This window comes from Pleurodeles waltl, chromosome 4_1, assembly GCF_031143425.1.
Source record: "Pleurodeles waltl isolate 20211129_DDA chromosome 4_1, aPleWal1.hap1.20221129, whole genome shotgun sequence".
Taxonomy (NCBI): Eukaryota; Metazoa; Chordata; class Amphibia; order Caudata; family Salamandridae; genus Pleurodeles; species Pleurodeles waltl.
Window position 1 is genome coordinate 351,820,894 of NC_090442.1, and position 13,196 is coordinate 351,834,089.

At 41.0% G+C, this 13,196-nt stretch overlaps 1 protein-coding gene across 2 annotated transcripts in view; it reads left to right on the forward strand.

Annotated features, from left to right (window-relative positions):
* Positions 1–13,196, forward strand: part of PIK3C2G (phosphatidylinositol-4-phosphate 3-kinase catalytic subunit type 2 gamma) — a 2,001,768-nt gene that overhangs the window by 710,352 nt on the left and 1,278,220 nt on the right. For both annotated transcript variants that reach the window (XM_069228485.1, XM_069228486.1), the window contains exon 10: positions 6,187–6,220. In XM_069228485.1, the coding sequence (XP_069084586.1) occupies positions 6,187–6,220 (34 nt within the window). The remainder of the gene's footprint in view (positions 1–6,186; positions 6,221–13,196) is intronic.

The window sequence follows — 13,196 nt, forward strand, 5'->3', positions numbered from 1 at the left end:
GGATCCAGTAGGGCAGAGCTGCTATCGTCACTGTGGGCCTCTTCTGGTGGTGGAGTGGTTTTGCCTGGACCCTCTGGTGTGGTGACGGTCCTTCGGGTTCCTGCAGGGGCATAATAGCATGATTAATGCATTTGTGTGTGTGATGGTGTGCAGTGGGTGGGTGTCTGTGTACCCCAGTGCAGGCATTCCTGTGTGGGGGCTTGTGTGATGATGGTTGGGGGGTGTTATGGGTATGTGCAGTGGGCATGCTTTAGTGCTGGGTGTCCATGCTTCGTTGTGTCATGCAGGGCTTGGTGTTGGGATGGGTGGTTTGTGTTATTAGTACATTAGTGAGGATTTGGAGTGATGGGGGGGTGAGGGTGGGGGGGTGTGATTGCATGCAGGTAGGGTGGGGGATATGTTAGTTAAGATTTGACTTACCAGTGTCCCATCCTCCACCGACTCCTCCGAGGCCCTCTGGATGCATGATGGCCAAGACTTGCTCCTCCCATGTTGTTAGTTGGTGGGGGAGGAGGTGGGGGTCCGCCGCCAGTCCGCTGAACCGCGATGTGCCTGGAGACCGTTGAACGCACCTTCCCCCGTAGGTCGTTCCACCTCTTCATGATGTCCTCCCTATTTCTTGGGTGCTGTCTCACGGCGTTGACCCTGTCCACGATTCTGCGCCATAGCTCCATCTTTCTGGCCATGGAGGTGTGCTGTACCTGTGAGCCAAATAGCTGTGGCTCCACCCGGATGATTTCCTCCACCATGACCCTGAGCTCCTCCTCGGAGAAGCGGGGGTGTCTTTGGCGTGACATGGGGTGGTGTGTGTGATGTGTGGGGCGGTGTGAGTGTTGATGTGTGTGGTGATGTGTAGTGGTGTGTGGTGTTTTGTGCGTGGATGTGGTGTGGGTGATGGTGCTGTGTGCCTCTGTGTGGTGGGATTGTCTAATCTGTGCTATCTCTCTGGCCTTCATCTCAGATTTTTGGTCGTAGGGGTTTGTGGGTGATGTGGGTGTGTGTTTTATATTGTGTTGGGTGTGTGGGAGTGTTGTTTGTATGTGTCTCAGGTGTGTGTATTTTGAATTGTCCAATGTGGCAGTGTTTTGGAGATGTGTGTGTATTTTGAGTGCGGCGGTGTGTACCCTCAATGGAATACCGCGGTTGAAATACCGCTGCGTGGATTCGTGGGTCGTAATAGCATGGGCGTGTTTCTGTTGGCGTGGAGGTGGAGGTTTTGTTTCCGCCAGTTTAACACTGACCTTTGGTGTGGCGGAGTTGTGTGGGTGTCTGTATTTCGGCGGATTCCGAGATGTGTGTCATAATAGCTGTGGTGGACTACCGCCGCCGCGGAGGTGTATTGGCGGTCTTCTGCACGGCAGTAATCGCCTTTTACCACCAATGTTGTGATGACCCCCTTTGTTTGCTTTGTAAAGAATTAAGACACTTAATATCACTTTTCAGTGATATCTCTACAATTTCACATTGCATCTTCATTCGTTTTGACCTACAATTATCCAGATAAATAGTCTATATTTTTCCAAACACTGTGTGGTGTATTTTTGTGGTGTTATTGTATGATTTATTGCACAAATACTTTACACATTGCCTTCTAAGTTAAGCCTGACTGCTCGTGCCAAGCTACCAGAGGGTGGGCACAGGATAATTTGGATTGTGTGTGACTTACCCTGACTAGAGTGAGGGTTCTTGCTTGGACAGAGGGTAACCTGACTGCCAACCAAAAACCCCCATTTCTAACAATGAAAATAAAAATCATTGGTCAACGTGGATTCTTATTTTAAAGATTGCAAGATTTATAATCAATAGGTTGCTCCTCATCTGGATTGAGTGAAAACAAGTTTAATTTCTTTAATCTGATATCTCTGGCTTTCAGTTTATCGACAAGTAATGTCACTTTAATTTTTCTCCTCTGCTTAGGGAGGATGCTTTGTGTTCAGTGAAGAAAGTCTCCTCTGTAAAACAGGCTAGCCATTCTCCTAATCTTTATTATTTTGTGCGCCTTATTTCAAAGAAAGCATTCCACTAATCACCACTATAGTTGGACAAAGGCCTGCGAATTTGTCAGTGCATTCTGTCCCATCCAAAGAAATAGTGATGAAGCGCATCTCCGACATGGATGATCATGCCTTTCACTGCCCTTGTGGCTTGGCAGTCCCTACAGTGATCTCCTTTGAATCTCATGGCACTCAGACTTCCAGTAACCTCATTTGCTGCAGGTGAGAAGGCAAAGTTACAGATAATGTGTGTGTTTTTTGTCCTAAAGGGCAAAAGAGCCCTGGAAAGGCTATGTTTTCTCAGAGGGGGCAAAAGGAGGTTGGATTTGGAGGTTGCTAGACGAGGGAGAAAGAGCAACAACAACAAAAATCTTTGTTCCTAAATCTTGCAAAACTGGAGCCCAAGAGTGTCAGATTCCAATATTTGTTCTGTTGAATGTCTTTTCTGGTAGGAAGAGTATGGAAAATATAGGAAACTGAGATATTGCTATCTGCCTGAAAGAAAACATACAAGACCTGTAGGGAACTGGACTTTTGGCTACGAGTATGAATAGAAATGTAGAAAATGACTTGAGCAGGTATAGTGGTTTCTCGTTTTCTATCCCTCTTGACACAATAATCAAGGGTTCAGAATACGGCCTCACAAACAATCAGACCAATAACCCCAAGATAAGTTCCAAGGCACAAAATAAACTGCACAAATGGGGGAAAAGCCGGAAAAAGGGGATAATATTTATTTAGCCTTACTCTGAACTCCTTGCTATACTCTGCTTGTGCTTTCAGTGAGACTGTAGTATCAATGCATTGCTTTGGAACACTGCTTTGCCACATTTTTGTGAAGTGACCTACTGGCAGATTAGGACTTTAAAAAAACTGAGTACTGAGGTGAAATTCTTCACTACGGCAAACAGCAAGCCTCTATTAGACTTTGTACGACATTTGTGTAATTTGCTATTGCACAGTTAAGTGCAATTTCAAGAAATGTGGTCATTCATGTTGTTGCTGTGCGTTCACACTAACATTTTGACATGATCTGTGCATAATTATGTGATCTGGTGTAAATGCAGTAATTTCCGTGAAAAACAGTAACAGCAAATTAACGAAAAAGGCAATTATGCGGTGTGACAAAAATACCTAGGCCTGGGCGGAGCCGGTGGAGCTCTGCTACACAGAACTCTGCAAAGTGCCGAAAAAACACTGCCGCTCTGCAGTTGCGCTGTTCATACTGATTTTCAGTGCAGGAGTTTCTCCCGCCCTGCAAAATCAGCACGAATGGCATCATGCGGAGCACCAGAGGGAGCTAACTTCTTTCTGCTGCTCGAGTAGATTTTCTACTCGAGCAGAAGCTTTCTCAACACGAGCAGCCGCTTTCTCATTGCGAGGGGTTGCGGTCTACTGTGACCGCTCACATTCAGAAATCTTGCTCACCAATTTAGCAATTTTTCTTGCTCTCGCTCACCATCTTAACATTGGCAAGCACGAGCGAGTGAAAAATCTCTGCTCCACGTCACTTCACTGAGTTTTTAGGTACTCTGCGCGGAATGGGAACAACTATGCGAACTCCACTGGCACAGTGGAATTCTTTGCCCATCCCTAAAAATACCATCCTGGTCTACCTAGGCCCCGGTCAACTCGCTAGCCTGGAGGTTGACATTTTTTATTCTAGTGCTTTTATATGGATGCTTTTTAAATATTTTTTTAACTTCAGATGCCTACATCGTATTTTTTTTCTTTTTTTGATATTCTTTTAATCATTAAACGTTTGCTAAATTGGTTTGGACATTTTAACTCATCCACTTCGTAATTGCAATGTTGCTTTGGGATTGATTGGTACGAATCACATGCATGTTTCTCAGAGGAAGGTTTTATTTCTTGTGCCAAGCTGCCAAATGGAAAGGCCAGAATTTCCGAGAGAAAGCAGCTTTTACTTCTAGGTGTTGTTTGACTTTTACTGTTTTAGAACTCAGCAGCTTACATCACCACTGATGATTCTCTCAAATATTCTAACATAGTTTCCGACAGCTGTTATTAAGGAGTTGATGCACGAAGCAATCGCTACCCCGTGTTGCTGTGTGTAGCCTGATATAGACTACTTTAAAACTCCGGTCATTTACCTAAACAGAGCACTGCTATTTTAGTTATAATTATGCCATTGCTGATTTTTTTGTCTCTGAAATAAATAGATTTTTTATAAATCTACCACAACTAGGTTCTTTTAAAAAGGTTTGCATTGAAAAAAGCGAAAGGCTAAAATAATTTGAATGCCCTACTCTGTGATGACATGGAGAGTTGGTCAAAAGTTATGCATTATTATATCGCCGCCGCGATATTTTTCAGAAACTACGTGCTAACCCAAAGTTGAAGAGTACTTCCCGTTTACATCCTCATAAATGCAAAATATCTCTCAGGGCCTCAGTATTAATCATCTGGTGCGGAATGAATTAGTTATCAGCCCCCTTAAAATGAATAGCCTAGGAATTGGTATTGATCGAGCTGATTATTAACTGCTAACACGGCAATGCTTCATTAAAATAGAGAAAAACGTATATTTGTATGCGTTCTTCCCCAAAAGCTGTATGTACTGGCATGTACCCTGGTAAGGTGTGATCGTCGAAGTTCGCTTTGGTGAAAATGCTGGCAATGCAGTAATTCCATTTTAACTTGTGATTTCAAACGCTATGCAAACACTTGCTCGGGGATCATAAAAAATCGATCAGCTCATAAAGAAGGCCCCGGTCTTTACAAAACGTAAGTGGTTGATACATCATTCGAGTTACCCTGCATGTGATACAGAAGTTGCAAGTTCCGGCCTCAGTCAGTAGAGCATCAGATCACAAGATTCTGAGAATTTGAGGTCTGAGACAGCACTACTGTCTTATATTGAAGCTTCCTACCACGTATGATAGAATGTAACCTAGATCATAGATGCAAGTTGATCATAGATGCAAATCATTGGAGATTTTAGCATGTAGGAATTACCTCATCAACTATATTCCAGAGATGAATAACCTGTTTGCTCGCCAAATGGTTCCTGCTGGTTCGCTTATGTGTGCTGCACACATAAGCGAACCAGCAGGAACCATTTGGGGAGCAAACAGGTTATTCATCTCTGGAATATAGTTACATGTTTTCTTTAGTCGAATCGGACTTTCGGTTGTTATTGCTTTTATTAATGAAAAATATGGACTATATCTTGTGCTTGCGTAATGTTTGAGCGATAAGCCTTGTAAGCTATTTTTTCCTCTCACCCTTTATGGCATTTTATTTTTCTCTCATCCATAGCGTCCTCCCCTCCATTGTTCTATATTTTGCACCTCCCCCCTTCCACAAACAACTGCACTAATGCCAGTGGTCTCTCGTGATATTCGGCACGGCCAGTTCCTGTGTGTTTTTTTTTTTAGCTAAACACATCTTCCATGCTACAGTGTTATGACTGATGATTTTAATGGTAAATATACGAACAGAACCCCCTAATGCAAAGTGTTATTTGCTAAAAACAGACATAACCAAACGAAGGCATCACAAATGACAATGGATTTTGTGGCAGTTATAAAACTTTATTTTAGGGGCACATGTCTTCCTTCCCCAAACAGAAAACAGTCAGTGGATATTTTTTAGAAACTGATATAAACGGAAGCATCAGCTGAAAGTCATTAACCCCGGAAATGTACAATGCTGCTCCCAGTGAATACCTAGCAGAAGGACGTTATCTGGATCTCACCTAATTGTTTATAGAAAAATCCAGAACCTGCACGTCACAAACCCTACACTCAAATCACTAATACATTCAATATGTTAAAGGATTTTTGATAAACAGGCTTGAGTAAATCGGATTTTTGATTAATAAATTTGCCCATGCTTAATAAATCTGCAATTTATTCCATAGGCTGTAGTAGGTACGTGTGCAGGTAAGAACAATTTGTGTTGCAGCAGATGTGCTAGAAAAACACACGGTTAAATATTGAAGCTTGTCAATTCCGATCATTACTGTCCTAGACATTTGCATGTCTACATATTCTAAAATAAATAGAAGACAAATACATTTGTGAAAACTGGTAAATGTAATGACCTTCGTGGAATTTTTCGATTTCTAGGTCAACATTTCAGTGTCATGTTATGCAACAGAAGAAGCTGCAAAATAACATTTTACACGATTCCCTCTTGATTTTTATTTTTTATTTTTTTATTACAGAGTGCCCAGCCAAATGCAAGTTTTATACAACAAGGTAACATTTGTCTTGTGAAAATACTTTAGATAAGTGTTTGTGATTGGTCGTTTCACTTTCTTATGAGTCGTTAAGCAATCAGAAATGATTAAAATATAAAAAAATTTAATGAATGCTGACAATCCTTTCAGGCTTTTAAACGTTATTTCCTATGTATTGCATCGAACCTTTAAGAAAATATTCCAATATAAACTTTCAATAACGCATCATACAACTGCTTCTGCAGTTTTTTTATACCAGATCTGCTTGCCCCGCGCAAAAATGTTCAATTCTCTACACCTCTTCGGGTCTCAATTTTAGGCAACATGTTTCCTAATGTCTAATGGCTAATATTTGCAACGTCATCTATGTTACGTTCATTGCAGTTTTTTTTATTGTAAAACTAAACAGATGTTCAGCAACGATCTGGTCGACGAGCTGAAAAAGACATGCGATTTCCACGATCATTCCTTGAATCTTGAGCAAGTTAATTAATAGGATTTTTTTAAATCTCCGTGTTAGTAAGACTTCGTCGTTAAACAGCGCTATGTTCCCTGCTTCGTCATCCACTGACCCTATTCCTTATATCTTCAACCAATAAAAGAAAGTATAAAACCGTATCAGAGGGTCACAATCATTAAGGCAGGTATGCAGAAAACCAGAATGAAATACATTCCAACCATGTTATTTGACTAAAGGTTTATACAAAAAAGGCCTATGTCTTTCCCTTTAAATCATTGCCTGACAGCAGTTAGCATTCACGTAATTAAAATATCCCAGATCTGTCTGATGAGAGAACGTATTGCATACGGTATTCATAAACCCACACTTTGAAAAGTACATCAGAGAGATGCCTTAAAAAATCACAACTGTCTGAAACATGCTCACAAACATTCAATATGAATAAAAAGAAATGCTATGTTCTCTAATCACTCAATAAACAAGCTTTTGCAATGCAATGGGTCTCGCAATTGCTCGAGTTAGAGCTTTTAGCGTTGTAAACTCCTAACCGGACTTTTCTTGGCACATGAATTGAAAATTGAAAGTAAAACAGTTTCACATAAGCCAGCCGATTCAAAGCGCCACGGCCGCCATGAGCATCAGTGGGAAGAGACACACAAAAGGATAAAGAAGTGCGCTTGCAGTCAAACTTATCGGCAAAAGTGCAATTAGCCGTACAAAAGGGATGATAGCCAAGGCAGTAACAAACCTCCCCAAGGAGGGACAAACGTAAGCCATTTACCAATGTCATCAAAGGATGTTTGAAGGGCAAGCCTGCCCACGAACGAGTGGTAGTGACGGGTGTGATGTAGGCGTAGTTGAAAGTCCAGATACATACAAACACGTCCAAAAAGCAGTGCTTGCGCACTGCTGTGCTCGACCTAAAAATGCAGAAGGTTTCAAAGTGGATATGCCACATGTACCATCCTATGAAAATGCATCAGAAGGATAATCAGATTCTGGAAAGGCCCAGCAGATGCTAGTTCCCAGGTTTAAGTGGACTGAATGTACACCTTGACAGGTCTAAGGGACCATCCAAGTATAATATATTATACGTTTTGATATAGAGGGGTTATTTAGTAAAGTTTTACATTAGTTGATTGACTTACCATTGTAAAAGCTTGCAGATGCAGCGCAGAATTGTGCAGTGGCACACAAGCGCCTGCTCAACCCTTAGAAAATAAGCCCTCAGCATTAGGATTACCACTTTTGGCTAGTGTATTGGGCACCTGTAGACTCTATTCAGATGGCTGCATTTTAGGACACCAATGAATATACCATTGTTTTGTTATAGATTGCCGAACCACAGGAGTCACCTGAGCAAATAAAGAACAGAACAAGAAGTACATTCCGGAAATCAGCATATCATTCAGTACCTCAGTGGGCCTAGTCCCCGGTTGCAGAAATCTGTGCCGCAACTGCAGTGGGCTGGTTCAAATAACGTCTGCCATCTTGAATCTGAATCATTCTTAAATTGTCTAAATAAGTGCCAAAGAGCTACATAAAAGCTACAGGGAGGGTACATTTAAAAGAGTATACTGTGGCAGCAAGCAGTAAATACTGCAACGTTAGAATGTCCTCCAGTTTTTGTTTAATTCGTGGGTTAACATTTTTCCTCCAATATATATATATATATATATATATATATATATATATATATACATATATATATATATATATATGAACAATCTCAATCGTTTTGCCACAATTCTTGACAGAGATTGGGCGATTTCCTGGAAGTCGAACTGAAAAGCCCGCCTGTGGGGTTGGTGACAGACTGGCAGGGGTTGGGGAATACCAGTGCAACATTGATTTCAAAGAGGTTTTTGATTTATGCTGGGACAAGTATCATTTCGGCATTGGCATGTGGTTGAGGAAGTGTAGTGAATTAACAACCCGACATAGGGAGCCAATATCCAGAGACCAGCGACTGCTACAGAGCTAAGGCAGCGCACGCCTTTCATCCCGTCTCTGCTTAAGGAACGGTACCGTAATTACTGTCTTCTGGTCAGTTCTCAAAACAAATGCTCCTCTGGCACCCAGTCTACAAACCTTTCTTTACACTAGACTTTACTATGTGGCAGAGAGGCAGTGGCAGCTCCTTGTGAACCATGAAAGGCACAGTAAACAAACGGGGGAGACAGGAAGGGCCCAGGCTTCAGGTCTCTTTTCGTTACTGCTAACGCGTCCCTTTATGATAATTTATTACACATCAGGACTCGTTTTAGGCCAATGAATCTTTTGACCCAGTTGAGAGACACCTTAGGACGAGATAGCTAATCAATATATCAATCAATACGTCTATAATGTCATCAATGTTTATTACCACAATGCATTTCACTTTAGTCAAAGACATTAATCAACTCGAGACACCACCATAACCTTGCAGTCATGAATAACCACACCAGTTTAGTAGAATTGTATGAGTTTTATTCCCTATTAATTACAATTCTAAAAGCAGATGTGTTAATCTCAAAACCAAGAAACAGAACAGCATAGTCACAATATGGCAACTCTGATAAGATTTCATTAAGGCCAGAATTGCAAACATCAGAACATAACACGGCGTGAACATAGATCAACTTTAGTAGAGTGTCATTAACGCGTCAGTTCAACAAAGAATAGATTCAGTCGTTTGCCTATGTGCTTCAATTTTAGTGAACACCTGTCCTAACCACTGATTAGCATTAGCATGTTGGGCTTCATGCAAAACAATTTAGAACACCAATTTGGAAAACATCTAGCTATGGTCTCTGTCAAAGTAAGCAGTTGGTACCTAGAAAGAAAAAGCAAACAGACAAATCACAATTTCACTGTCATAGTTACCCTCCAAGGTTTAGGTCAGCACTCAGGTTCAGTCTTCGTCTTCAGGACATCAGTTGATTCGCCATCAGTCAAAAACTCAGCTCTTGGGCAAAAGGGGTACTTCCCTCATAAGGAGGAAAAGTGTAAAATGGGCAATCCAAGGAAGAGGATGGTCCTTGTAAACCAATAAGTCACCAAACAGAGTGACATAGTTTCTGGATAAAATCAATAGCATTCCCTAACTCGATTCTAAAGGCTCCCCGTGTCATGGGTGTTTATCCCTTTTTCGTTGTACATTCCCCTAAAATCCAATTGGCTAAGGGGTTGCACCCCACTATCTCTACCCAATTAGAAAACAGATTATGTCATTAATCTTTCACCCCACATTAGTTCACAGATGTTTTATTGGTCCATATGATTGACGTCTTCAGAGGTAGCATGTCCGGTATGATTTCATCCTTCTGTAATTTCTTTGCACATCTTCGGTCAGTAGCTCCATTGTCTGTACCGGTTTGGGCGACCGTGTACATTATACTAATCTACACTGTTGCATTTTAGTTATTACATTTCTACAAGCAATATGAATTTCATGAGAACGGATCCACTATAGTTACATTCAGCTTCTAGCTTGAAGGAAAACAAGAGTTCATGTCCTTTTGCGAGTCAGCACACTGCACATTTGGAAAATCACATTTAATTTGAGAGCCAGGCACCTAGGCCTCAACTTATGCTAACTAAGGCCTACAAAATTTATTTAGCAAACTTTAATAACATAATCATTAATAATTAGTATAAAACCATTCTTTAATATCATATTTTATCAACATTAGTCATTTTCATTAGTCCCCGTATACATTGACGGCCACTTCCCGTGGTCAAATTTCAAGTGCGTTTTTAGCAAAATACACCAATACAGTTTCTATGCGGCATTATTACACATTAGTTCATAAACATTTCATGTTAATATAGATTATATAAACTACGCTCTCAGTCCCTCCTCTGATTACGTTCGTCATCACACAAACCTTTCCCTTTCAACCTTTCACTTTAATTTTTCACTTTGCGCATAATGCGCATTTCAACATCTTGCCCTTTGTGTGAACTCTCCCAAATTTCATTAAACATTTTCTCCCTTTCATTTTCATTTGGTCCAATTTCGTTTAATTCTTTCATTGATTTTGCACACTCCCCATAAGCCCAATAAACAAATCAGGACAATTAATAGGCCCCCTAATATTTTTGCAAGTACCCCGTTCCAAATATTACTAAACCAGCTCCCAACTCTGGCAATTCCTTTTCCAGCTTTTTCCCAAACTCCAGGTTCTTTCAGATCCTTCAAATCTGCACTATTTCTAGTTAAATTAGTAAGCATACCTCTAATCTTTTTACTATTATCTGGAATAAATGAGCAACAATGACGCTCGTTAAGCATCTTACAGACTCCGCCACTCTTTGCTAAAAGAATGTCTAAAGCAAGCCGATTTTGAAGAGTCATAGCAATTTCCGCAGCAAGTTCAGTATCCATTAGGAGTATAGCCCCTGTGAAATTTGTCAGCATGTCATCCACAATAGTAGACAACTTTCGGATCTTTATGGAGTTTAAAATAACCCCTACTGAAGGAATTATGGCTCCAAATATGTCACCAACGACAGCAGCCGCTGTCTCTCGTTTCTGTCTCGCATGTTGTAATTCAGATATTTTAGGTATTTGCTTTAAGTCATCAATCTGGTAGATCTTTGGGAAGACTATCCCCAAATAACATGTCCCATACCATCCCTTAGGAAGACGGTAATAAGCATTAAGCCCACAAATATAATAGATCCCAGGGATCACTGGATCCTATCTATTTAACATGAATGTCCATTTACTCTGAAACAAAAACACATGCCTGCATTTACTCGTTCCCACAAATAAAGTGTCATGATCAGATTTTGGCCTATATATACAAAGCCTACCTATGTGTAATGCATCTAAAGCTAATTTGACTTGCGTCTTTATTGCGGTGTAAGCATAATCATTTGCATATGTGCGTTTTTCTAGTCCCTTTTCTAATCTTTCTTTCAGTGCTTTGCGTCTATCATCAGTGTGATCTAAGAAGCTTTTCTCTACAGGTGATAATAAGCAGGTCAAATTGTTGCAGTGTGCATAAGCTGTCCCAAATGCTAGTGTCGGCTCAAAGAAACCTCTAATTTTATACTATGCTCCTTAGCTAACTTGTTCAGAAACTCAATCACAGGCACAGAGGAAACCACTACATCTATATTTGAAATAAAATATCGCACATGTTCCTGGTCATAGAATCTTGTTAGTAGCAGACTACAGCTTATCCCGTATGTTAAAGGCAGACTATGGTAAGTGACCCCTTCTTGTACTGAGGTAGGGATCTTTGTACACACATACCAGTTTCTCGCATCCATTGTGTCAACATACTCGTTCAGCAAGCGATAGAAGACATTAGTAGAAAGTTCCCCCTTTGAATTAGTTCCCTCATGCAAATATTTTGTATCTTGCTCAAACTTTTCCCACGGAGATAGTGTAGCAGTCTCAGGTTTTAAAGCATTGTTAGTCAATTTCTTATCCAACCATGGCATTCCCACGATCACACCTACAATTATTATTGCACACACAATACCTAATATAACACTTAGCCAACCACACACTTTACCCTTTTTGCTACTTCCTCTAATGTAAGCCATGATCTGTAACGAATCAGAGAGTAGAATAACTCAAAACAAACAATCAACTTAAGGAAAAGCTCCTTTTTTTTTTTTTCTTGATGAAAAGACTCTCTTTCTCTCTACGTGCATTTACAGCGTTTTCACTCACCCCAGGACCCTTTTGTCAAATCAGGTTTAGCAGCTTGTCATAATCGGGTTTCAAAGTCAATTCAGGTTATCAGTGTCACAGCCGGTAATTTATAAGTCTTTTCTCAGCTTTTCAGCTTTCAATTTCAATTTCAGTTTTAACACGGTCTCTTCCTCAAAGTGATTTCAGGTACCGTAGTATTGACCTGGCACTTATCGATCAAAACAGAACGCTAAGAATTCTTCTTGCCACTCAGATGTCGTTGCATATGCCCATTCAGGACCTGCGTACCTTCTATTTGCGACTCGCTTTCTTTTCAGCCTGCGTTCACTCTGCAGCTCTCCTTCACTTAGATCCTCTTGTCTGGTTGTGTCGATATCTTCCTCTATTGTTCTGGAACGATCTTTTCCGTTGTAGTTTGTATCTTTGGCCAGTTATCACCTTATGCGTTTTCTTCTTGCTTGGCCTTTCAGAACGCTGAACAGCACCCTCCTCTTGCACTATGGTGTTTTCTCTTGACAGACCTGCAATTGGCTCAGGGGGTGTCTGTGTGTTTTGATTTCCTTCTGCTCTCTCCCCCTCGTCTTTTGGGTCCGTGACAGGTTCAAGCTCTAACCTGTATCCGTCTACTTCTGGGAGAACCTCTCCTTGTTGTGGTTCTCCTGGTGCCTCTACTGAGATAGGCTCACCGTCACCTCTCTCGAACTCGTTTACCGTTTGAGGGACTAAGCCGTCCTCAGTGGGCTCTCCTACATTCTGTTTCCCTTTGAATACTCTCCGGCCCTGAGACTTCCCTCTCTGGAGCTGTTGTCTCGGGCACTTCAAGTTCCTCATCACTTGGACATGTTACTTTTTTGTGTGACTGGCATGTATCCAATTTGGAAC